The 27,306-nt window shown below is 37.5% G+C and overlaps 1 protein-coding gene across 4 annotated transcripts in view; it reads left to right on the top strand.

Annotated features, from left to right (window-relative positions):
• Positions 1 to 5,104: 5,104 nt before the first annotated feature.
• LOC115450399 (dynactin subunit 1) overlaps positions 5,105 to 27,306 on the top strand; it is a 34,637-nt gene continuing 12,435 nt past the window's right edge. The window contains exons 1-25 of one of the 4 annotated variants that reach the window (XM_037443194.1): positions 5,105 to 5,295; positions 5,375 to 5,571; positions 5,830 to 5,963; positions 8,139 to 8,171; positions 9,761 to 9,817; positions 12,898 to 13,006; positions 13,396 to 13,512; positions 14,198 to 14,395; positions 14,717 to 14,927; positions 15,145 to 15,180; positions 18,469 to 18,596; positions 19,429 to 19,608; positions 19,849 to 19,983; positions 20,311 to 20,443; positions 20,847 to 21,083; positions 21,620 to 21,704; positions 21,955 to 22,060; positions 22,485 to 22,647; positions 22,981 to 23,147; positions 23,326 to 23,466; positions 23,586 to 23,771; positions 24,025 to 24,156; positions 25,346 to 25,468; positions 26,311 to 26,450; positions 26,774 to 26,898. In XM_037443194.1, the coding sequence (XP_037299091.1) occupies positions 5,395 to 5,571; positions 5,830 to 5,963; positions 8,139 to 8,171; positions 9,761 to 9,817; positions 12,898 to 13,006; positions 13,396 to 13,512; positions 14,198 to 14,395; positions 14,717 to 14,927; positions 15,145 to 15,180; positions 18,469 to 18,596; positions 19,429 to 19,608; positions 19,849 to 19,983; positions 20,311 to 20,443; positions 20,847 to 21,083; positions 21,620 to 21,704; positions 21,955 to 22,060; positions 22,485 to 22,647; positions 22,981 to 23,147; positions 23,326 to 23,466; positions 23,586 to 23,771; positions 24,025 to 24,156; positions 25,346 to 25,468; positions 26,311 to 26,450; positions 26,774 to 26,898 (3,253 nt within the window). In that variant the 5' untranslated portion in view covers positions 5,105 to 5,295; positions 5,375 to 5,394. Of the gene's footprint in view, positions 5,296 to 5,374; positions 5,572 to 5,829; positions 5,964 to 8,138; positions 8,172 to 9,760; positions 9,818 to 12,897; positions 13,007 to 13,395; positions 13,513 to 14,197; positions 14,396 to 14,716; positions 14,928 to 15,144; positions 15,181 to 18,453; positions 18,597 to 19,428; positions 19,609 to 19,848; positions 19,984 to 20,310; positions 20,444 to 20,846; positions 21,084 to 21,619; positions 21,705 to 21,954; positions 22,061 to 22,484; positions 22,648 to 22,980; positions 23,148 to 23,325; positions 23,467 to 23,585; positions 23,772 to 24,024; positions 24,157 to 25,345; positions 25,469 to 26,310; positions 26,451 to 26,773; positions 26,899 to 27,306 lie in introns of all 4 variants that reach the window. The other 3 variants (XM_037443196.1, XM_037443195.1, XM_037443197.1) reach the window with 3 other exon arrangements.

The following is a 27,306-nucleotide window of genomic DNA, read 5'->3' as shown; positions in this document are numbered from 1 at the left end:
CTGTACCTACCTCGTACAACGTAGATTCCTAGGATTTATATTGTGCAATGCAAACCGCAGACTCCTTTGTATGCGGTCGGCCCAGTTCCTACCTTGGTACTTCCTACTGTCGTTTATTCCAGAATGCTCAAGGTTGTAAGGTTTAATGTAAGAAGCTATTATATAGTTTCTACGCAGTCGTAGATTATGAGCGCTTCCGTTTTAATTATCATAGGAAGATAAACATATTTCGATATCACCTAGTCCTTAATCCTTAGAGAAAAAGTATTGTCGAATACCTATTATAAGTAAGTAGGTATATGTATTTACTAAAGCAAGGTATGAAAATATCACGTCTATAAATTTTAAAATGATACGAATATGAACATTTAAATTTTATTACATTTTGCCGTGCTGTCTACATTGTCCCAAATCCATAGTAATTTTTTGTAAAGAATTCATTGATTGCGTGTGGACTGAATTTTCGATCTTAGTCTTTTATTTTAAGATCTACTTATATTTAGCAGCTTTTATAAAAGAACAGACTATTTTTTGTCTTTGAGAGCAAATAGCTGTTGCCAAGCGGTACCAGACGGAGTCGAGATAAATTAACACTGATTTGTATTCAATTTGTATGATATTTTTCCGTGTTGATCATTTTCATTGCCGAAAATAGATAACACTATCTTATATTAGGGTAGGTCGTAGATACTTGAAAAAGTCTACAAACTACGTCATTTTATCAATATCAACTTAATTGCGTAGGACTTTCATTGTGATCAAAGTTTACTCATTAATTAGATAGGTAAGTACATAAAAGATAAAATTTATGAAACAGCATACCTATAGTAGGTAGTTTCCATAATATTGCAAAAGAAACAGGTAAACAGGCTTATAAATAAAATCGTAGACGAAACAGGTAGGTAAGTATGTACCTAGGTAATCTGTGCCAGTTGTGCCTAGGTTGTAACTTGTAGGTAAAGGCTAGGGACCATTAAAGAAAAAAGTCTATGTAAAACGAAAAATATTTAACTAACATAAGTACCTATCTAGTACTATGTAATATTATGTATATTTGATAGGTGTAGGTAAGTATAAGTAATTGTTAAGTTATACCATGGACTTGCACCTACTTCATATTTTCATGTTATCCGACGTGTAAAATAAGTTGTTTACTTGCAGTATGGTAATGATGGAAGGATGGACTTTAATTCTTTATTCTTTCTGGCTGTTTATCTTGATTTTATATTTTGTTTCATTGTGTATATAGAAATCACGTACGAAAAAATTGTATTTATTATACATGTGTTAATAACCTACTTATTTCCTGGATATCATTTTGGGGTTTGCTAAGTAGTTATCATAAATATCTTGGGTAACTAAAATGAAATGAAATAACACGTGGTGACGGTCCGTATTGTAACGCTTTCATCTGCGGAGTTAAGGCTTGAGTTCCACTAGACGAATGGCTTTATACACTCTGTCAGAGAAACAGAACAAAGGTACTAACTGGCTCAAGGTCCATTCTAGGAAGTGTGGCTTAACAATTCATCGAGTTTTTATTTAAAAAGTTTTTATGAGACACAATTTTTTTTCTAAACATGCTATTTTGTTTGCGTACAGTTAACAATACCTATACAAATCTACCTAATGTCAGTCTCATAGTGGTTTGGGTTTAAGGGGCTAGGAGGGAACGGAAGCCAACTATGAATACAACTATAAACAGATACTGGGACATGAGGCATTTCCTAATTGTGAGAATTCAGTAAATGCAATAAAGAGGTGCGAATATCAAATTATAAATACGACTTATTTTTGTTTTTTTATGTAAGTAATCTCTTCATAACTATCATATTGGAACCTGAAAAAGGAAAATCTCTAGTTGATATCCTACTTGTATTATACTTTATTTACCATACATTTCGGTAGAGTGTCATGTTGAGAAGGAACCTATGTAAATATTATTAGCCTTTGAGTACACCACAGCATCGTTTCGGAAAAGGTTGCTGACGATCTAGTCACCGCGAAGTCTGATGCGGAAGAATGAGAACGCTTCTTACAAAATATGTACCTAAGTAAAACAATGGAATACCGATACGCTCAGTCAATAAATTGCATTAGATATAGCTGACTGAAACGTGCCTAACTACTGTTTATAGTACTTAATTCGAAGATACTGCGCCTATTGGTTGAGTATCTAAGGCTGAGAAGCGAAAAAACGCATGATCGATACCAGCGTCTGTAAATCAGTCTTCTCGGTATTAAAGAGCCGGAATCTGCTTCTGTCTTCCATCTTCTTCTTTTTTTCAAAAGTAAGAATATAAGATTAAAATGTTTGCAGCTTATTAAGTGTCAAGAAACCAACTTAAATTATATTCAAAATCATCAACAACGGTTGATGATTTTGAATATGACTGCCTCGGTGGCGTAGTTGTATTGTATGTCCGGTACAATAGCGCTCTGAGGTCCTGGGTTCGAATCCCGGGTCGGGCAAAGTGATATTTGGGTTTCTCTGCTCAGTATCAGCCCGGAGTTTGGAATTTGTGCCCGATATGGCGATAGACTCGCCCCCTATCACATCATGGGACGGAACATACTTGGCGAAAAGTGGGTGCCCTAGTTGCGTCTCTGCATACCCCTTCGGGGATAAAATGCGTGATGTTATGTATGTATCAACAACGGTACTTCATAAACAGTCTTAAACTTTCCATTCGTCCTACTTTCGCCCATTTAAGAGAATTCGCGGTATTATGTACAAAGTAAGCAATTCATAAGTAACTATTATTAAGCCTTCCATTGGTGGAATGTCGCGTCATCACAGCGACCCACTATTGGTTAACCATACACGTAATTATTGATGATGAAATTGCTAAGTCCTCAGATACAGAAACAAACAAAAATGTTGTGCAATAAATAAGTGAATAACCTTTGAATAACAATTAACAATATATCTATTTAGTACATACAATTATTAATATATTGTACTGTAGAACTTAGAATCGTTTTTTTTTCTACTGCGCAAGATTTGGACACGCCGCGTCGCGCCGCCTGGGGGTTGCGTATCACAGGCAGAACGGGGCAAAATACATGCTTCCCCCTTACTTAAAATACAAATTGCAAAATGCACTCATAAGTATTTGAAATAGTATCTAAAAAATACCCCCGTCAAGTATTGGTATTTGAATAATTTACAATTTTAGGAAGTACATACGGTTTTTAATTATAAGTAAGTAATTGAAATACTGCTCAACCCTGACCACGGGTTGATAAATCCCGTAACTAGACACACTATTTATCTACAGAATGGATCTATTACTTTATTACACCAGCTTTTGCCTGCGACTCCCCACGCGAGATTTTACGGTATAAAAACTAGCTTATATCACCCAGGTAATGTAGCTTCCTATTAGTGATTTTTTCAAAATTAGTTTAGGAGTTCCTGAGTTTAGCGCGTTCTAACAAACAAATTCTTCAGCTTTATATATTAACTTACAGATTTAGAGAGAAAATAATTGTAACTTCTCTTTAAAGTTCGATTTGATATAAAGATAATGTATATTATCCTGAATATTCAACTTACAGAAGAAACCTTATTAAACATGATTAAGGATCAAATAAGTACCTCATTTTGAAGTACCTAGTACATTATAATTCTCTTTGACCTAATACATCACGCAAAGAGCATGACACCATGTCAAACTAGTGACAAAAATCCTCCGGCAATATTATGTCGAAGATGTCCTCAGGCAGCGTACTCGACGATTGTTACGAAATTCGGACCTGCATATGCTGTATTCCACTACGGATTGGCTCCATCTATATCGCCTTAGCCGGCGTCATAATGGCTGCTTGGGGCGTCATGTGCATCTTGCTATCAACCTTCTTCGACATTTCTCATCTTCAGACCGTCGGCTTGGACGGCGAATTGGGACAAGTGGCCGTTTTTATGTTTTCCGTGCTTAATTTTCTACTATTGCTTACCAGTATCTGTCTTCTTATTGGAGCTTGCAAAAGAAACAATACGTTAGTGACCATTTACGTGTGGTACCTGGCTGTGTATATTACCATGATGGTGATGGTAACTATATTAATATTTATTGCGTGCGCGGTGCTTGATCAAAGACATTCGATGGTTATGTTTCTTTTGTCTGGTATATTAATAATAATCGTATTTTCACATTTCTTTTTAGTAACAAATTCCTATAGAATGAGAATTTTGTAATTTTATTAAAGTTATTGTTGCAATAAGTGTGCCTTATTTCTTAAATTAAAATTCTAATACTATCATCGCCAATGGCCGTGGAAGTTAGATTAGATATGTTGAGAACAAAGAGTTGAGAATTGGAAATTGGAACAAAAAGTGAAATAACAATAGAAATTGTAGTAGGATCTTCCTAAGACCGTATCCTTATTTGTCAGTTCTACACTTTGGCATGCTCGGGATACACACTATCGAAACGTTATTGACAGTATTTTTTATTTTATTTTATTGTTTAGAATTATTTAGGTAGGTAATAGGGCAAGCGGTCCGTCAGGCGGTTAGTGGCGCTCATGGATTTATGCAATGCCGGGGGCACAGCCAAGCCGCTGTCTACCGGAAGATGAACACACCTTTTAAGCCTTGTTAAAAGCGCTAAGTGCTGCTACGGATCGATTCCACGTAGTACGGATGAACTCCGCTGCACCGGCGAGTGGAACCAGCGGTTAAGTGCTGCCGAAGGGACATTAAGCGCTGCTACACAATCCGTCTATATAATATATAATTAGAAAGGTATATGTTCCTATGTATGGACTCCAAAACAGTTGGAACGATTCTAATAACATTTTTAAGTAATCTTTATATTAACACAGCGGATGATCCTGTGAAGTTTGATAGCGATTAGTGAGCCAAGCCGAGATGGTGCGTTAATTTTATACAATATTTCCGATTGAAACTACGAAAACAAATTTCAATGAAAGCGCTCTATTCTCTAATACTTTTTATTCTTAGTTTTAGTTTTCTTTTCTTTCAACTGAAAAATACTGCGTTCCACTTCTTTTATATTTATTGCTTCCATCCCCGAGCTTCCATCGCTGTGTATTGCATCAATAAAACGTAACGATGACCAATACGTCAAACTTCAAAGTGACATTTTGAAATAAATCCATACATTCGCAAAACTGCATTACAACTGCAATTTTACCTAAATTTCGCTTTATATATCCAAAGGAGATCTATAATTTCAACTCGAATCAATAGTACATGACAATTATGTTATAATTTATGAAAATTCGTTGACTTATTCGGCGTAAAGTTTTTATTTTATTCCTTATAAGGTAACTAGTGTCTGCGATGAAAATGTTACCAAAATTTTCTTATTTTTGCTAAATGTATGGATATTTTTGTCGTCTTCAGGATAGATAAACTGAGTGAAGATGTCGGATAAGGCGTTAACGCTGGGTCAGCGTGTGATGGTGGTCGGGAAGGACGTGAAAGGTTCTGTGGCTTATGTCGGTCATCCTACATTTGCCACTGGAAAGTGGATTGGTGTGATTCTCGACGAGCCGAAGGGAAAGAATAACGGTACTGTGAGAGGACATGCGTATTTTACGGTGAGTAGTATGTGGAAATTAAGGGTGTAAGTATTACAATCAACCACAGTATCATTATAGCATAAAGATTAGCTTCTTCTGCTAAGATTGATGACTTAAAGTCTGTCAGATTTTCTTATGCATGATACAGTCCCAAGAAATTACATTGGAAACATACATAGCATTGAACAAACTGGGAACCAAATTAAAGATCCCCTTATACGCTAGAAAGGTTTATACATTCACTCTTCAATTATATGTTTATCTGTATATTTCCAGTGTGAAGAAAATTATGGCGTGTTTGTACGTCAGACTCAGATCCAGTTGTTGGACTCTGAGGACAATCCAATGGAGACATCCATCACCACTCCCTCGGAGGAGTCTAAGAGTGCGCCAGGCCGGAGATTAAGCAGGTATTTTGTTCACTCAAATGACAAATTGATTCAATGATTTGTCTACACATATTTCGATCTGCGTTTTCTTAGGGACTGTTTACTTTTTTCTATGAAACAGATCTGGATAAATGAAGCACACTGGATGATGGATGTTTGGGAGGAACAGTACAGGGATTGTGGGTTTTTGAATGAGTTTGGGGGATATGCACAACACTGATTTACAGAGTTTTAAGATATTTTAATTTTGCATAATGATGCCGATCTTACATATTAGCAACTTATAGTAAACTTTTTCAAAGATACATTTATCTAAATTTTGAATAAGAGTTCTTAAAACTTGGATATAGATTTATACTCATTATGGATAATTAAAGTATCATTATCACTCTGTTTTCTAAAAACTTAGGGTTTGGTAAAATGGTAGATTTGTGGGTCTAAAAAGCATGTGTTTTAAGAAATAGATTAGTTTGGGGTATATTACTTAGGAGTTACATGAACCACATTACCTCGAATTCTTAGTTTTATAAATTTTACTGGCAACATAAGAAAAAAACCATAAATATTATAAAAGTTTAAGACCATATTTGCTGATAAATTGTAATTTTATATATCATGTATCTACATATTATATAGACTTATAATAGTTTTAAATAGATGTTGTTAACAATAATCATGTTTCATTTTCTAGAAGCTAGTGTTGCTAGATTTTAACAGAATTACAGACTAACAGTGTGAAGTGTTGCCATAATAAAGAGTGCTGCTAGGCAAAAATCATCTAGGTTAATAGTTAATAAAGAATGTTTTGAAGTATTCATTATTCAATTTAATGTATTACCAATGATTAATTAAAAAAATAGATATGCCATACCCAATCAGATTAAACAATAAAGGTGTTCTGTTTATACACTTTACAGATTCTTAACATTCAATGTCACTCAAATGACATACCAGGATTAAGCAAAAAGATGGCTTGTATTTTTCAATAACCATAGTATATGGAATCGTCCCAGTAGGATATTTGACTCCATTTTGATCCTTATGTTTACCAAATATTTACTTGATATAAATTCAACACATAATAATTTATTTAAATTTTTACTGCTACTCTACATACACCTCACCTCGCCTCTACTTACTGCCACTATTTCTAAACCAATTCTAATGCAGTTGTTACAGAAAGGATTCTTTTTCGCACTATTTGTGGTTATGTATAGGATAAAGGACAAAATTACAATTGACAAATCCAATGGCATACCTATCTTCTTATTATAATATATAATATTTTATGTTTGTCATGCTACATGTGCTATTGTTGACATTCTTTATTAACTCTTATACATTAATATAATACAAATTCGTCTGTAATGCATTAAAATAAAAATTTATATATGCCTTTAAAATATGAAAAACACAGAATCATCTGTTTAAAGCATTCAGAATATTTTAACTGTTTTTCAAGGACCATAAATTAAATTTAAAGATCTGCAACTATTAAAAATCAGCTTTTATATAAAAGGTAAATATTTGTTATTCTTATTAAAGCAAATAACGTCAGGCATATTTAAATTATATTAATGCAGTGGTGTCACAAAGGAAACATTGAGTGCATGAGACTTAACAGGTGTTTATAAACATACTCCCTTATTCATAGATGTTATTTATCTAAGGACGGAGCATTGCTGTGATAACAAGTCTGTTACTAACCTTTGTTTATCTGACAGCCAATTAGATTCAAGTTGTATCTCAATATTAGCCAATCACAATTACGGCCCTATGTCTACGCACTATCGACGCTACCATGCCATCGGCACTGGGAAACAGACTTGTTATCTCAGCAATGCTCCATCCTCAGATAAATAATGTCTATGAATAATGGGGATAGCGTTTCAGTAGACTTCATATAGACATTGTTCTGGTCTAATTTTTTTTACACTGCAACTTACACATGTCATTGGAAGAGAATTGAGAATGACAAATGTATTTTATAGATTTAAAGGAACATAAGAATATTTTAAAGAAATACAATAAAACTATAAAAATATATGATCATAAAAACAAATATTTTCCACTCAATTCTATAAATTATTGGAAATATATTTGTAACATCATTTTCATTTCTCTCCACACACAAATCAACATGAAATACTAGAATATAGTGTGCCGCTAACTGACGTGTGTTTCTCTCCCCGCTAGTATAACAGTGGCCCAGAGGTCTAGACCCACCACGTGAGTACTAGATACCGTGTAGTTAACGCACCACGCTTCCTAGAGCTTCGCGCACCCTTACGTAACTCCAACGAGCGTTCTGTCTCTTTCGCACTTATCACGTTAGACGGAGACAAACGACCTTAAAGTGACCGGCATTATTATGAAAATGATTTAGTGATATATTTCTTTTTAACATTTGATTTGGGAGAACGATAAATGCATACTATAAATTGTTATGTGTCTTTCTCTTTCTAAGATGGAAGTGACATATTAAAAATAACGTTAGAATGAATTAAGGCATTTTCGTCATCGTCTTGTCTTTTGTTTTATTTAAAAGGAAGAGTCATGAGAAGTATGCGTAATGACTGTTACCATCTCAATATTTTTGATCTATAATAGGAATTCTTTCTTCTATGCGCTTTGCTACAGACACTATTTTGTTCAGTAACATATAATTTGTATGTTACATTCCTGATATACATTACCCATTCCTTTCTTGATTAAGTCAAAATGATTTTGCAAAATATCTAGCAAATGTGATGCTATTATAACATAGTAAGTAGTCGTCCCAAATCTAATGAATAACAAATCCTTTTTAGCCTCTTCTTGATCTGTCTGAATGTGGGTAGTTCCTCTTTAATTTTAAGATGTATATAATTTTTGCCGGTCCATTCTCTGTTATCCCATTAATGAATGAACTTTATTCTTCCTGGTCCAATTTCGTTCAGTTACATGAAGCAATGCCAATAAGTCAGTTACGTGTGGAATTAAATTATGCACATTAACCAAAAATTAGATGTTCCTAATTTAATTTTATGAAAATTTTATGCCGTACTATAGTCAAGTTTATACTTAGTAAAAGATAATTATAAAATAAATTGATTTCTTAGTAAAGTTTGTTTTATAAATAAATAGATTTTTGTTTCAAATAAACTGATTTATTGACATTGGTTTTTATCAGAATGAAATAACAATAATTGTGTTAACCAATTAATTATTTACTACAATAATTAAGGTAATTTTTTTTCATTAGCAATAATGTTAAGTTTTACGTTCGCTACTAGTGTCTTTAACAATTTCTCTGTACTTTATCACTTGTCTTACTTGTTTAAGGTTTCAAGTTAAAAACAGGCCAACGATAGCAAAAAGGTGACGCATATAAGTGACAAACTGCTATATGCTTATTTGCACATAATTATATCATTACAAATTACATCTGAATGATGCTAGCAAACTTAATAATAGTTTATGTATCTGACACTGACATTTTTGGAACATAATGCTGTAAAGGCCTTATAGACAGTCAGTGATGACGTCACAATATAAAATGTTAACATTTACCTAACATATGTGTAATATCACCTTAATATAGGCACTTATTGCCACATACAGCTCTCACTATACTTTATGTCCATCCTGAAGTTAGTGACGTCACCCGCCCTCCGCCTTCAGTCACCATATTAAACAGTTGCGACGCCGCTCGTGGCTAACTTCAGGCTGGCCGTTAAGCTTGACAGCAGCTGTATATGTGACACATAGAGGCTCTAGTAGCGAACCCGCCACGAGACAGTATAATGTACTAACATGTCGGTGCTTGCCCACTAAAGGGTGCGTCGCAAGGCGTCCCCTGCGCAGACCAAAGCCGGCACGTTGTCCATGTCGAGGTAAAGAACATTATGAACCGCACACATGCTTGGGTTGTGTAGCACTTGGCAGCGTTGTTACGGGGTGCAGGGCCGGATTTAGACAGGACAGGCTTGGGCGTTTTGTATTTTTGAATATATTTTTTTATTTTCACTTAAGCGTCAAAGTCTGTTTTGTAGTTGAATCTGGTTCTAATGTGGATGATATTGAGTCCACGACCCCAATGTCGCCGCATTGTTTAGTCACGCGCGAATTGGGCCGGCGCTAGGATCGTCGACTTGCTGAAGCTTCTAGAAAGATTCCACGTTAGCCCGCATGCGATGATACCGTCGTAAAATATCTGTGTATGACACAAATTCTACACTAACGATGATTTTTATTAAGTTTAGAGAGAACTGCTGAATAAAATTCGACAAAAACGTTTGGTAATGTAGTATGTATTTTTAGTCGAGGTACCTATTTAAACACACAGCCGGTCATGCTTGCATGTAATTAATAAAAATATATACAAAAAAGATAAATAACAGAGTGAACCTTTAGAAAAATTTCGAGTCTCTCGTGGGAGTACTTAGTACTCTCGTGCTAGCTACTTCATTAACCTATTCTATTGGTTATAATATATGAATATGACTTTTAAGTACGATCCATTTCCATTCATACTTCACATACAGATTTGGACACGCTAAAATATTTAGCTGCTGAAATTCCCGTAAGAAATACGGTCATATCTTAAATATATTTGCGACGAGAATCAAATACCCTCTCAAAACGAGTTCCTCGACTAACCTAACATACTGAATATTTCCCTCATTTAATCTTAATGTCAACTAAGCGAAACCTCGCGAAATGAGTTTTGGTATCTGGTCGTATATGTTCGACTGGACGAAGACACATATCTTGCTGTCACGTACCTTCTTGACTTATGTAAAACTATATACATTGGATACACCACATAAGTCGCGTTACACGATAGGGGTGACCAATATTATAGTGGTCAGTATACCAAGATGTTTAATCTTTAAACTTTGTCGATCGGTCTTTGTCAGCCTTTCTCTTTAAGTCAAAATTATTTTTAGATTTATTTGGAAAATTTTTAAATATTATTTGGTGATAACTGCATGCAAATTATAAAATTATACACGTATTGCATTTTGTAAGCACGGGTTATGGAGTAGAATTTGTGTTGAATTGTGTATTTGTGATATTGGTTGTGTTGTTGATGAAAATATTCGATAGAGGGCGTTGTAAATTAGTTTTCTAGCCTGCAACGTCTTCTATTGAAAAAATGTTTTAGTGTCCTGCTGATTGTTTCTAGAATTTTGGGTTTATTTTCAGATGGGAGTGAATTATTTTAAGTAGTTTTTTTTACGATGATCTGGTATTGAAGATGTGGTTTAGAGGCAATATTTTAATAAGCTTTTGCCTAAATATGTTAAAATACAGGGTGTTTTTTTTCTCAGCGGAATATTGCAATTTACTTTTTACGTTCATAAAAACTACTTTCGGAATTCAAACTCTGGATATACAAATGACATATTTCAACTTTTTCTTCATTACCGGATTTGGTGCTAATATTTTTTGAAAGCCTATGATGTCTCGAATTGCAGTCCAGTATTATTGAAATGTTTTTAATATCGATATTTGTACATAATATTCGGTGTTTTGCAAATTTAATATCATTTAACTATTTGTAGTATTTCTTAAATTCAATAAAATAGCTTAAGAAATACTGAACACATTTCAGTTCAATCTTATAAATACTTTAATCTTTAATTGTAAGTGGAATAATAATTCTTTTTGATTGCATTGTAGCTTAATGTCTTTCATGGAGTTCAATGTTTGTGATGTTGAGAATTAGAATATTTGTATTTTTATTCTGTACATTTTCATAGCTTATGTCTAGTTATGTAGCAATTTATGTGTATGGGAAGAGGTTTATATAATGTATGTTATGTCTTTATAGGTCACACGTATCGGTTTCCATTGCCTTTCCTTTGAGTTTAAGCATTAGTTAATAATAAAGTAAGGAACAAACTTTTCAATGGAAACTGAGTGACAGGTTGCTTGCCTGTATCCTACTATTTATTATGTGTTGTGTGATTAGCTCAGGGCTAGCGACTAGCTGGTACACGAATAAATAGTAGCACTACGACGTATTTATGTATATCGCCACGCTTTTCACAGCATTTTGATTTTTTCAAATTAAAAAAGGCCACTTTGTAGTTTTAAGTTGACTCCACCCGTTCGTGTATACTTTTCCATTATTGTAGTAATCTAAAATGACTTTCCGTGTATTTACTCTCGTCCTCTTTTTAATTCTTCTACGCCGTTTAGGAGTCAACTTAAGATATTGTTTGAGGCTTTTTTATTTGTTTGTTGCTACATGTTGTAGTTTGATGTTGGGACGGGTGTATGTGAATGTTTTGGATAGAAAAAGTAGATAATTTCGGGGGTATCACCAGCCAATGGTTAGAGGGACAAGGCAAGATGATCAAGTGCCGATAGCAGCGGGCATTTGATGAGTCGAACTATAACATTAACGAGAATTCAACCTGACAACGAGCGAGTGGGCTTAAAAATTTTCGCACTTCCACGGGAGGCAGTGGCCCCCTTGAACTTAGGCTGGCGACGCTCCTGCTTTTGTTTAAAATTATTCATGTTATATTTTATTGTTATTTATAGTCGAACCCATATATTTAAGCTAAAATATAATCACCGTAATTTGTAAATAACAACGCTTTTACTACACTTGTTACTGTAAGACTATTCCCACTTTTGTATTTAATATCCCTATTAAATGTAGGCTTTGTACAATGCCTTATATTGTCACTGAATTGATGGATAACCATTTGAGTCATTTTCAATATATTTTCGCACTCATAATGAATATATTAAAACATAGAAAAAAATCCATTGTATTTGTATTGTCACTAATGGCATCCACGATTGGTCGGCATCAGTACGGCAACGGCACGGCAGCGGCAGCGGCACGGCAACGCATTATGTGGTGGTGTCGGTCAATCGATAGATTCAAATTGTATCCATCAATTCTGTGTCGCATCTCTAGCCGATGCCTGAGGGTTGTTGCCGCGTGTTCCAGCTCGCGCACGTCTCTAGCAAGCAGTAGGCAGTCGCTTACGTCGTATGCCTCCCCCACCACCGAGCGGGCGTCCTCGCCCGACCTGGCCAAGCGTGCGTCCTTCGTCGAGGTTCGTATTAACCGGGGTTTCAGTATATCGAAATATGAAGTATCTAAAACTGAATTTGGTTACACTGGTTATAGTGAATATAACCAGTGTAACCGAATTGGCTCATCGATTTTACGACATGCTTGAAAAATGGTTTATTATGACGGCATGCCTAAGGTGACCTGAGAAATGAGTTTAGTTAATGGACACTTTCAACTGAGTTTTTCAATTATTGTTATAGATATTTTTTTCAATATTGGTAAAAAATGTTTCAAATTTTTAACAAAAGAATGATGTTCATCAAAACAGGTCTCCCGTAAAATAATACTGTTTTTTACTATCTAATGCGTGGGAGCTATCGAAATGTAGCCTACCCCAACGTATTGATTCTTGTTTTTTTGTCTCCAAAGACCGGCTTCGTAGAGACGCTGACGCCGCAGTACACTCCCGGGCAGAGTATCACGTCGCCGCAGCCCGCCGCCTCCTCAGTCGAAGACAAGATAGCCAACATGCAGGCGCAACAGGAGGTAAAATTATTATAGAACGATAGTGCGTGGGGTTCTTTCGTTACAACATTTACTTTTGTAATTGGTCAGAAGACTATTTTTTTTGGAAGGAATCCTTGCTATTTTTCTGGGCGTTCCTGTGAATGGTTTAAAAGCTAACCTAGGCTGGGATAGGAAATGGGGGAGTAGTTAGGCTTATTAACTTGGCCAAAAGCAGTGCGAATTATAAACTTCTAGTCGTGATTATAATGCTGTCTCAGTAATTGGGTCTATTATGCTACCACGAACCGTGACTCGCTGATCGATTTCGACGTCAATGACCGCATTGTTTTTTTTTAACTTTTACACAATGTTTTCCTCATTTCGTCTCGGTTTCGTTTCCTGGTTTACTTTTAACGTTATAAAAAAACATTTCGCGACTACCTCTAAAGTAAATGTTCTGTTTTGTATGTTAAGGTGTTAAGACACCAAGGGAAGAATCAATAAATTAATCGGTTGATTGACAGATTTATATCATCGTGTCAAACGTCTAACACGTCTGCATCTGTCATTATTGGTCTTCAAAAATTTTGACTTAGGCGTTGGATTAACGCACTGACGTTAAAATGCTGCTATGTCATTGACGTAGGCCTCTGACGTCTACGCTACTAGCGGAAAGTACAGCCTTGCGCTGATAACCTTCGACTATGTTATCTTCTATTTCTAGATTACTCAGCTGAAGTCCGAAGTGGAAGACCTGAAGGAGAAGCTGGAGACGCTGAAGGTGCGGCGCGCCGAGGACCGTGAGAAGCTGCGCGAGCTGGAGCGGCTGCGGCTGCAGCTCGAGCAGGCCAACGAGTTCAAGACCAAGATCATGGAGTCGCAGGCGCAGCTGCAGCGCGACCTGCAGAGGGCTAAGCAGGAGGTTGGTATATTTTCCATCATATTTATCAGCATATTATGTTATGATGACCCTTTAATAGTTATTTTTTTATGGAAGAAAAAGGCTCTGGTCAGTTTGCTTTAACGCCAATAGACATGCTCAACCTATATCACTAATCGATTTAAAGTGTCAAGTGACTTCCATGTCTTGCCTCTTCGGACGTGGATCTGGTAGAATCTGTAGAATAGATAAAACAGATTATCCCGAGTTAAAAAAATCCTTTAGTCTTTTCTATTCTTGATCCAGTAGAAATCTATATTCTTATACAAAACATGTTATGATATTACATATGTTTCTTTGTAGATCCGCGAAGCCCAAGAGGCACTCGAGGCGCATAACGACGAGACGGCGGAGTTGTCCGAGGCGGCTGAAATGGCCGCCCTGGACAAGGAGATGGCCGAGGAGCGCGCGGAGGCGCTGCAGATGGAGCTGGAGCAGTGCCGCGAGAAACTCGAGGAGGCCACCCTGGACCTGCAGCTCATGAAGGCAGAGATGGAGGCGGGAGGAAACATACGTGAGTTGATCAGGCTATATGGGTTGCAGTGGAACTTCTGTAGCGAGGTGGAAGTGTTCGCTTTGATACTTATAAGTAGGCGGAGGGGGTACTGGAAGGGGATTTAATATAGTGCCTTAACAGAAAATGTGCTTATTCCCATAGATTTCGAAGACCTTCCAAAATAGCTTTCTTTATGGGAAAGGTCATATGATTAATATATTTTGTATTTTAACAGCATATTTATACCCGGGGTGTCATTCGTACTCGCAAGGTACCGACGTAGTATGTGATTATATAATTCGTTTTTCTTACCCTGGGTGTTAAAAAAACATAAATAATGTTTGAACAAAACTGAAATCGATTCTGTAACGCAATAAACAAAATTACACAAAAAAAGGTATTATGAAACCAGGTGATGAGAAACGAATTATCTCTACCGCCTTTGCACCTAAGCTATCGATGTGTCCTAGACTATTGCTTGCTACAGAGTTTTACTGCAATCCAGCGCTTGGGTGAAACGACACTTGCTATCGGTAACGGACGATACTGTCTGCCCTATACTTCCTAATGTAATTGTATCGTCGCTTAAGAAACAGAATTTTATTACGTTATACTAAAAAAAAAATCTAATTGAAACGACGAATCGATAATAAATAAAGATCAATAAAGATAAAAGATAAACTCATAAATCGGTAAGATGGCTTATTTATATAGAAAATGAAATAATTAGCTAGCACTCCTCGTGCAAGACGGGCTGCGTATAAGGATAGATAGCCGTCTCCCTCTCATACGCACGCGCTATGCTAGTGACGTCACGATGTGGGCGAAACATCCATTACCTGTTGAGTAACTTGAGTTTTTACGTGGATATTAAATTTGTTTATTTTTATCAGAAATTTAATATATATTTTATTCGGTTTTAATAGTGATTTAAATACATTGTAATCAAATCATTGTTGTAAAAATAGTACATTTTCTTAAAGACAGGTTTATTCAAAATGGAACCTCGGAGTTTCTTAAGTGATGATATGACTACATATTATAGTTTTCTCTGTAAAAGACCAAAATATAAGGTATTTTTATGTGTTTAATTTTAAGAATACGCTTAGTGTTAGCTAAGGTTATCTACAGACGGGTTTCATGTAAACTTGTGCAATACTAATAATAATTATATTGTTTTATAAAAGTTACAGTGATTAGGGTTCAATGATACCATTTGTACAATTCCCTAATTAATTATACAATTTCATGTCTCGGACCGCAGACTATCAGGGTAGGTACCCCCACCATTGTTTTCTGTTGTCCAGCGGTATGTTTTTATTTTAATTTTGGCGTGATTCAAGTAATCTAAATCTTTAGATCGGTCAAAGAAAGATTGATCGATACTGTCACATATTTGCTTGTTTGCGTTTTGTTTAAATACATAATAATTTATATAGTAGTGTGTTTTGTTAGATGTTGCCTGACCGAATTTCGTTTATAATTCGTGCGTTACACGTGTGAGTTTTACTTGTGTAAGTTAGAAAACATTTACTAATGTAAACAACTTCGTAAGTTAGTTACAGGAACTTGCTAATTTATTTTGCGCGAAATATACCTCAGTTACAACTTACGCAAGCAACTTACGCGAGTAAAACTTACAAATGTAATTCCTGTCTATTAAACATTTTAATTCATTTTCATATATATTTTGTTACTTTTCAAATAAATTACGTATAAACAATAGACATTTATAATTATACATATGTATTGCTCCAGTTTACAAAATGTATCCGTCGTTATTTTGACTCAATTTATTGCTTGTATGCGTTTATAACAATCAAATTAGTCAAACTATTTGATAATTATTGACTAAATAGACCATTAAAAAATTTGTAGACATGCTCAAACTATCCTCACATACCTTCTCTGTTGGCTTTAGTTTTCTATTTGATTTTTATGAACTCATATCTTTATAAATGATTTGTTTATTCCGACGTGAAATAAAAATGACATTACAAAAAAAAGGCACAAAAAGAACTCAAAAGGGTATAAAAAGATATGGATATAAGTATTTTTGGCACATGCCATACAGTATAGTTAGATGGTGTAAAATTTATTTAATAATTGATTCACTCCACTGAAATTTTACAAAGAACAATGATAATTATTTGTTATCCAAATAATGAATTTCATGTCGGGTAAATTCGCCGATTACCGAATACATTCTAATGTCATTTTTATTGAATGTCAATTTTCTTCCTGTAAACAGGGCACAGGCACACACAGGTCTATATACATGTTGTTTGTTCTGTTATGTGTACAGGGTGGTGTATTTTTGAGAACTTTTAATATTTACATTTTTACTATAAAGCTGTCATGAACATGGTATTTTTTAGAATCCGATGGGTATAAGGTTTAGTTATCAAGCCTCCCCTATCGCAAAATCTTGGTCTAAATATTCAACATTGCACCACCCTGTACATCAATACTTTGCTATATTATGTTTATCAATATTTTCTTTATATTTTATAGAGCTATATAAACAACTAACAAATGTACGTATAATTGGATTTCTGTCTGTTTTTATTTCACAGTATCCATATGTATGTATATTTCATACATTGTATTTATTGGCATGCACTTGGCACATTCAATGCTTTATGTATGGGATGAAGGATTTATAATAGGATCCCTGTATATATATACCTCTATTGACAAAAATAAATATATATTGTATAAAATGTATTACATAAGATAGAAATTAATTTTATCTATAAAATTTGATACTCTATATTTCAATAGTACAATAATTTGACTATCAAAATAATGGAGAATTTTACAATAGCTACTAGTCACCCGATACCAGGGATTTTTCCTTGGCTTTGTCAATATAGCACCCTTAAGAAAGAGACCTTTCGTTCCTGTAAAATATTTTACTATTGCAGGTTCTGGCATATGGCACAAGGTGGCAGTCTGGCTTTAATTATAATCACCTTGCTTGTCGACTTTTGGTACATTCTTTGTTTAAGAACATCTATATCGTCATTAGCTCTTGTTTCAAAGAAATTTATTTATTGTAATAAATTGTTCCTCATACTGTGAATGTGTCAAGTCTTTGTGCATTACTTTATATTGCATGTTTGTTTGTTTATTTTATGTGTTGTGTTAACGTCGCCGACGACTGACTGATACAAAGTCCCTATTTGGCATACAAATAATTATAATTTAAAAATTAAATTATTCTGGGCCTTTAAAAAAAGCAATTTATTTTTTTACTTTTTTTTCAATTGTTTAGCTTTTTTCCGTAAACGTCTCGTTTTGATTATTAACTGACTCAAAGAAAGGAGATGTTCTCAAATCGATTTTTTTTAAGGATAGAAATTAAAAATCAAAATTACTTTGAAAAACGTTAATATATTCCTAAAATCGACTAAAATGACTCTCGTAAAAGAGTATTCCCGCTGAGCCCGGACAGTGGGACAGACAGACAGACAGACGCGGCGGCGGCATGTTGAGTACTCGTATAAAGCAGCCGGTGTGTGTGTGTGCGTGCGCTGAACAGAGCACCCGTACGCAGCGAGCGACGGCGCCACCGGCTACGAGATGCGCCAGCTGCAGCAGCAGAACATCCGCCTGCGCGACACGCTCGTGCGCCTGCGCGACCTCTCCGCGCACGACAAGCACGAGATGCAGAAGATGCACAAGGTCAGCTCCACTTCATACCAGCCTCGTGTTATACAATTTACAGGCTCACACTTATCTTCTTGAAAATAACACTTTACAATAAGTTACTCGACCTGTAGATGTAAAATAAAAATATATAAGGTTCCAACAAAATAAACATCAATAAAAAAAAAAAAATTACGCGCCCTAATACCACTACTAATACTTTAAAAGCAAATTCAAACTTTGACTCAGAAATATATCACGCACACGCGATATCCGAACTCAACTACAAAAATATAAAAAAAGTGTGATAACTTTAACCGGGATTTTTGATGAAAATATTGTTTATTCATGGATCATTTTCGGCACAATGTTAGCAGAGGTACGTGGTTTCATTTATTAATGCAATGTGCCAAATATCAAATCAAAGTGCCCATACTTTACTGAGACAGTTTCCTTAACTCAATTTTAATAAACGATCCCAATCTGTCATTTCAGGTATAATCCAATGACCAATTCAAATAAGAAATCTATAAGATTGTAAAACTAACTCGATTCTGATTGGTTGAGTTTTTTAGTCGATTAAAACTGGTAGACCTCTAGTCTCTTAAACAGTATGGTATACCACGTGCAGACGGAGTACTTAGATCTTGAAAATGTTGGTAAGACCATAATATACGTCCCACATTCCATTCATCTTATCATCATGGTTATCTTTGTCAGTTTATATAGGAAACTGCTGAACACAGGCCTCTTCTAAAATTTCCAAGCGGATCAGATGGAAAGCATATCCTCCCAGTAACTTCTTGCGACTTTTATCACGGCGTCCGTCCATTTAAAACCCACAATGGAACTATTCTCAATCGGGCAGGATCTAGAGCAGTACAAGTCGGAGATAGCGGAACTGAGCCGCACCAAGGAGAAGCTGTCCTCGCGCGTGGAGGAGCTGGAGGCGCAGGTGGCCGACCTTCGGGAGCAGGTAGACGCCGCGCTCGGCGCCGAGGAGATGGTCGAACAGCTGGCCGAGAAGAAGATGGCATTGGAAGACCAGGTCAGATGGTGCTAGATTGTGGCAATTATTAAAAGTAGCAAAATACTTTGTGGCTTGAGATGAGAGTAATATAAAAAATAATGGCAACTGGATACATAGCGGTACAAATAGACCTAGCATTGTAACTACTCAGACAGGTGCTCCACATGAAAGACCTAACAACAGTTAAAATATGGCATTCTCAGATGTAGTGGTCATAAATGGTTACAAGATTTTAAGATGCTGTTGTTATTTGTCCAGGTGGAACAACTGAAACAGGACGTGAGCGAGCTGGAGGCGCTGCAGGAGGTCCACGAGCAGCTGGTGGAGTCCAACCGCGAGCTCGAGATGGATCTGCGCGAGGAGTTGGAGATGGCGCATGCCGCCACCAGGGAGGTACGTTACTGGTGTACAAACAATGTTATTCTGATACCTTTAAACTTAACCTGTCAGCCAGGAACAACGCGAACGATAATAATATTAACAAATTACTTCTGTGTGCTTCTACATAATATTTTGGTCTTGTGCTTCTGATGGAGGAAATGTTTAAATAAAACGATAGACTATCTGAATAAAGCCATTGATGTTGAATTTAAGGTGCAAGATTCCAACTAAAAATAACTTGTAGAATATATCCTTTACTCTTAAAATTTTTAAAATCTTTTTAAAGTAATGAATTATTTTAACTTGTGCATGTATGTCAACGTTTTGTATGTCTGTTAGGCCATACGGGAACGAGAAGCGGCCATGGAGACCATAATGGACCGCGACGCGACCATCTTGAAGTTCAGGGAGCTGGTGCAGAAGATGACCGAGCAGTCCAACGAGCTCAAGAACCAGCTCGAGTCCAAACAAAGTGAGTCTTTAAGTTATACAGGATGTTGTTTTAATAGTCTATTTTTATAAGTCTGACCCTTCCAAGTACTGGTTATTTTTTAATCGTCTGGATGGTAATGAGTGCACACGTGGTGACAAATTTGCCATATTAGCTTTCAAAGTCGAGATCCGGCTTTAATAGTTGTATATCCATTCAGATAGGTTGACATGATTTTAGCGAGATTTAAGTAACACATAAATATATAGCCAGACTCCGATGAGTTAACTTTGACAAAAATAAAAAAACATTTTATATTGATCACTTTGTATTCAACCATACAAAAATTATGTCTTTGTCCGCGTATACATTTATTTCGGTCGACTGTACCTTTTCAACCAATATTTAGTAATATAGTTTGTTAACAAGTTTTGGTTAATTCCAGCGCCAGAGTCGGACAGCTTGAAGCCGGAAGCGGAGTCGCGGGCGGAGCCTGTGCCGGGCGCGGGCGCGGGGGCGGGGGCGGGCGGCGCGGGCGCGGAGCTGAGCGCGCTGGTGGCGGCGTCGCGCGCCTCCACGCGCTCGGTGGACCTGCAGCTGCGCGCGCTGGAGCTGGCGCAGGCGCGCGCGCGCGCCGACATGCTCGCCGCCTGCCTGCCCGACCACTTCATGCACGCTGCCGGTGAGCATCCCTGCTAACTATCCTACTAACCTCCTTGAGGGGAATGAAAATTTTTACTCTTACTATAACTTACATCATGATTTTGTCACCCGCATTGCTCTGGAGGGAAGTGGACAATTAATATTTCCAACTCCTCCCTATCTTTCTATTTGATTAATTTCGTTGCGGGATAATGACATATTAGTTTTCCCTGAGACTCGCCGAGCTTCACCGCTCGGTGTCATAAAATGCGTGCCAATGATCCTGGCTTAGAGGAGTTGTAGTGGTGGGTGTGAGGGCGGGAAAGTCTCTTACTATAACTCTGAAGTTGTGAGGATAAGTAGGTTGATTTTTTTTACCATTTATCGCAATGTTACTATTACTTGACTTTTAAAAATATTTACATTATTTCAACTGGCAATACAATGTTTAAAAATGCAATGTCAAATCAGAGGTTAAGTAATAAAAATTGACCAGTCAATAAATCTTATAAAATTTTAACTTCTATTTGGGCGGCTGTAGTCAACTTTGGCCAATTTTTTTTTATTGTGTGGCAGGTGACCATGACGCCATCCTGCTCATTCTGCTGCTGCAGAGGTTGAACACTAAGGCCGAGATCATACTGGGACAGATTCGGGAAAGGTAAGTTTTGTTTCCGTCGTTTTTGCTTCAGACCTGTGTGCTTAGTACGTAGCAAAGAACACGACAAGACTCCGTGTCTTATTGTGATTGGTTGAGAGACTGACATCCCTGTCCTGATTGGTTGAGAAACTAACACGTGACTGATTCATTGGTCTCTCGACCAATCACAAATATCAAAATTAAACGATATCGATTTACGAGTCTTGTTTTTGGGACATCTACGATTGATGTATCGTTTTATACTGTTCAGGTTCCCAGCAGTGAATGTGTGGGACAGAGAGGTGGTGATGAAGACCCACACGGCTGTACAGTACAGCTTCCGTTGCCAGTTGGAGTATCAGTTGCACATGATACAGGTAAAAAATGTTTATTTCGATTGGGGTCTGAAATAAGCTGGACCTCAATTGGGTCGTGGGTTGACGTCATTTTTGAACTAAGTGTTCACGAAGTGACTAACATAATATAAGGTATTTTCGTGTTTGATGTTATGGTTCCGATTTTAAAATATTCATAACACATTTTTTGTTTGAATTTGTATTTATGAAAGAATTATCGAGTCTCCGTTTCGATGTCCTTGAATTGATCGATCTGGAAAGTACAGTCAGCCACAAAAGTAGCTGATAATTCAAAATTTCAAACGCTTCTACACACTAATTTCAAACTAAATATTCATTTATCTATAGTAACCCATTGAAGTAAATTTTAGTTAGGCAAAAACGGCAACAAAGTTTAGCATTAGTTGAGCCACTCGTGGGCGACTGTACGTGGCGCGGTCCGCAGTGCGTGGTGAGCATGTGGAGCCTGGCGCTGGACACGTGCGCGCCGGAGACGCTGCTGCGCGCCGCCAGCGCGCTGCCCGACGCCGCGCAGCAGGAGCGCGCGCTCGACGCCGCCGCGCACCTCCTCAAGGCCAACGAGCTCGACGAGAACTGCTCGCTCGACGGTCTGTAGCCACCGTACTCTATCCTCTGTGGCACAACTTCACTTATTTACCGCTACCTTCAATCAACGATCCCGATCGCTTTTTTTGATGTTAAAAATGGACCAATCAGAGCTAAGCTTTTTTGACATGCGTGAGAATCAGTTTGATTGGTTCATGCTCGGAATCGGATTGAAGATTGAGATTGGGGTCGTTATTGAAAACTGCTGTTATGCAAGATGCGATCTAGGTAATCACACATTTTATCATGATTACTCGAAAATAAATGTTTTTTATGTTTACATTAGATTTAATTTCGGTTGGAGATTTATCCCACGTGCTGTGTATGTTGTGTAGGTATCGAGCGGTGCTGGACGTACCTGGCGGCGATGTGGTCGGCGCTGAACCTGGGCTCGACGGGCCCGGCGCTGTGCCGCGACGGCGTGGTGCACGCGTGCTGCGCGCTCGAGGCGCTCGCGCGCGCCGTGCACGCCGACGCGTCTGCGCTCACGCAGATACTGCAGGTACGGGGCGGAGGGGGAAGGGGGGACAAACTTGTTACAGACAGCAATAACGGTTTTAAGGTATCTGCAAGTCCTTCTGGCGTGAAAATTCTCAATATCAACTTTGTGTTCTATATCAATATGCCACTTATTGACGAGGCTTCAAATTATTTTCTTTATTTATTATATTGTTCTGTAGCAATCGGAGCGTAACTTGGAGCTGGGCCAGTTGCACGAGGCGATGATGGCGAGCACGAGCGCACTGCAGCAGCAGCTGAAGGCGCTGCGCCGCCGCCTGCCGCCCGGCGCCAACCTGTCTGCAGCTGGCATCGATCCGCAGGCGAGTACTGCACAGTACTGCGATAGATCCCAGACATGCTAACAACTCGTTAGCCGGGGCGATATAGTTTCAAGAGTAGATTTGTGCGGATCAAAGTGAGAATTGGTGATTATGAGCAGGTGGTGGAACGTCTGCGTGGCGACAGTGCGGCGCTGCTGTGGCGCTGCAGCCGCGCGGCGGCGCTGGCGGCGAGAGGCGCGGGCGCATGCGCGGCGAGTGCGGGTGAACGCGGCGAAGGCGCGCCGCTCAGCCACAGCGCCCTCTCCGCGCTGTGGGCCGCCGCCGTCGACAAGGTGTACCAGCAGGTATAGCACATTATAGACAAATCACACGCACACGGATATACACACACATATACGTACACACGTACGCACACCATTTGCTTTGTATTTACCGTATTGTTTTAAACATACCTTCTAAACAAAAACTCTACGTTCGTCCATTTAACAGAACCGTATGATCCATTTTTTAAAACATATTATGTTATAGAAGGAAAAGCGTGCAATTTACTCGCTTGTTTCTATAGGTGTTATTCTGAGTTGTTTCTCGCTATGACAGGACGACCACGGGCCTGTGCGCACGATCAAACACTCGCTGTCTGTGATCACCGCTGACGTTACCAAGCTGGCCAACTTCGCGCAGGAGAAGGAGTACGACATGATGTCGCTCACCAACGTCACAACGGAGAAGGTACTGTTACTAATTAACTTTGTGGTTGTGCAATAGCAAGCGCCTACGCCTGATTAAAAAAAATAGCAACAATAACTACAATTAAAAATTATGACATTTCTTATTGCATTACAATTTTTGCCCTATATGTTATACTCTTAGAAATCAGAGTGGATTAAATATAAAAAAAAGCTATAAACAAAAAAAAACATTTTTTTTAATCTAATTTTGTGAACCTGGCTTTACATTTTTAAGGCCGTACTCGGTTTCAACTAGTTTTAGTTTAATCTATGGTTGCATCTCTCTAGTTGTCTTTGACATAACTTTGGATTTAAAAAACTTTGCTGTGCAATACTCTTGTATAATTAACGTAATAAAGTGATCAATCCGATTAAATCAAAATGCACATGATAAAAAAAAAATCGTTTACTTACAACAGCCCCATCGTTAAAAATGTTAATTAAATACGCTATTGAAACTAATATTATTACAATGGTAGGTTAGCTAGGTTAGGGCTCATGTCCTCGCCGGTGAGGATCGCCTCATCGTTAAAAATGTTAATTAAATACGCTATTGAAACTAATATTATTACAATGGTAGGTTAGCTAGGTTAGGGCTCATGTCCTCGCCGGTGAGGATCGCCTCATCGTTAAAAATGTTAATTAAATACGCTATTGAAACTAATATTATTACAATGGTAGGTTAGCTAGGTTAGGGCTCATGTCCTCGCCGGTGAGGATCGCCTCATCGTTAAAAATGTTAATTAAATACGCTATTGAAACTAATATTATTACAATGGTAGGTTAGCTAGGTTAGGGCTCATGTCCTCGCCGGTGAGGATCGCCTCATCGTTAAAAATGTTAATTAAATACGCTATTGAAACTAATATTATTACAATGGTAGGTTAGCTAGGTTAGGGCTCATATCCTCGCCGGTGAGGATCGCGATGCGTTATCCTTCCATTTCCCCCTACTTGCCAGCCCGAGCGGGTTACTTCGGTTGGTACATTGTCTTTATTATAAATTTTATCCCTAATTTAAAATGTCCATAGTTATATAAGTAATTTTAATAGTTGTTTAAAAAAAATAATTATTATTCTTATGCTTTGTTTTGACGTATCAGAAGTGCAACTTTGTTCGCCTACGTGATAAATAGAGTATTTTATTTTATTTTTTTATAATATGGAATACATGTGGCCGTTCATTCCCAGCCGATTCCGCCGGTGGTGCTGCGAGCCCAGCTGGTCAAGAAGCAGTTGGAAGAGACAAAAACGCTCACCATCAAGCTGGAGAACAAGGAGGCCGACATCAAAGAGCTTCGGAAAGCCCTCAAGGTAAGCGTAGTATTGGTTGTCTTATTATAGTAGAAAGTGAGGTTTGGGTGAAGTTGAAACAGCGTTTGCACCACATCACAACATTATGCTGAGTGGTCACAGGTCACAGCCGAAACCAGCCATTTTTAATTATTATTTGTAATTAAGTTACACTGTGTTTATTTTTTTTTTTTTTTTTTTTATTTATTTTTAATAGGACCACCAACAAGACATACACCTTACATGACAAAGTTATATTACTACACGAATCAATATCTACTTACTGCAGTGCTGTCTTACTTATAGGCTGCCACGACTTGCAAGTTTTAGCATAAGCAGAACGGTCAAAGTAGGTATTCATTCCTGTTACAATTTTCTACGAATAAAAATAAAATAAACAACAAGAACAGAATATAAACATAGACACAAATGTTCACAACTCTAACGTCTTATTTTTTTTTTTTATTTAGCGACTGTGACTAATAAATCGTTTTTTTTTCTTTTTTCCAATTTAAAGAAAGTCCTAATTAGCTTTGCGTTGTTGATTAGTATTATAAAGCAATATGTGGCGCTAAAATTGGCACTGGTTTTTTGGATTACTGTCCCAATGCAGGGCGTAGGTCTTCTCTACTGGTTGAAAGGTGATGAGTAAGTAAGTCTCATTATAATCAAGCAGAATAGGGAGAGAGATAGATATTTATTAATCATTCGGTGATCTCGCTGATAATACGAAATAGTTGTCAGAGCTAATTTACAATGTTGATCATTATGTCTACCTATCTGTTTAACATAATCCTACTAAATGAGCCAAAAAAGTAAATTTACTTAATTAAATCACTAATACATTCGTTCGCACGGTCCAGGCCAAGCAGGAGGAGTTATCGGAGATGCAGATCCGTCGCGAGCTCGGCGAACGCAAGCTGTCGGCCGCCGCGCGCGACCACGAGCTGCGCGCCGAACAGTTGCAGCGCAAGCTCGACGACGCGCACAACCAACTGCGCAGGTACAAACTAAGGTTTCCTACTCGGCCCATATGCATGGGGTTTGGACAAGTTTGACTTACAGTTGACATCAGGAAGTTTCCTACAAAGTAATGATAAATGTAAAGAATTAATTAGGCCGGCATAGTTGTGCCAATCAAGTGATACAACTCCACTTGCTTGTCGACAATTTTCTTACTTTATTTAATGTCAGACGAAGTGAAGTCACTTCTCTATTCTAAAAATAAATAAACTTTTAATAGTGTGTTTCGCACATGGGAGCGGTCTAAGACCAGGAAAAGAAGGCAGATCCTAGGCAGTTATTAAAGTGCCGTCTTTTTCTTAGGAAGGAGAAGGAGTTCGAGGAGACGATGGACCACCTGCAGCAGGACATCGACTCGCTGGAGAGCGAGCGCGGCGCGTTGCGCGACAAGCTGAAGCTGTACGCCAAGCGCGGCGGCGTGCACCACGGTACGTACTGCGCACGCGCAACCACACCGTTGATCGTAGTATATTTGTACCGAGGCGTAAAACCTGACATAGTGATCCACGTAAGTGTGTCGCGTTCCGGGATCAGCTTGTATTTATCTGGTTTCAATAAGGCCGGCATAATTGTGTCGACTGGCGAGGGGTAATCTTTTGTCAGTCGACACTTTATTTGGGTGCTACTTCGCTTATTACCAGGGGCAGTAGGGTCACTATGGCGAGCCAGGATGAAAAAATTAAAGATGTCAATTCTTGTATAACTTTATGTCTTTAGTAAAAAAAAAATGATTAAAAAATAACCAAACAGGCAAAATTATTATAGACACAAAAAATAATGTTATGGAACTGAAAGTGTATAGTTAATTTGAAGTTTAAAATTTTACGCTGGTTTGG

This window comes from Manduca sexta, chromosome 26, assembly GCF_014839805.1.
Source record: "Manduca sexta isolate Smith_Timp_Sample1 chromosome 26, JHU_Msex_v1.0, whole genome shotgun sequence".
Taxonomy (NCBI): Eukaryota; Metazoa; Arthropoda; class Insecta; order Lepidoptera; family Sphingidae; genus Manduca; species Manduca sexta.
This window is presented reverse-complemented; position numbering and strand designations above follow the sequence as displayed.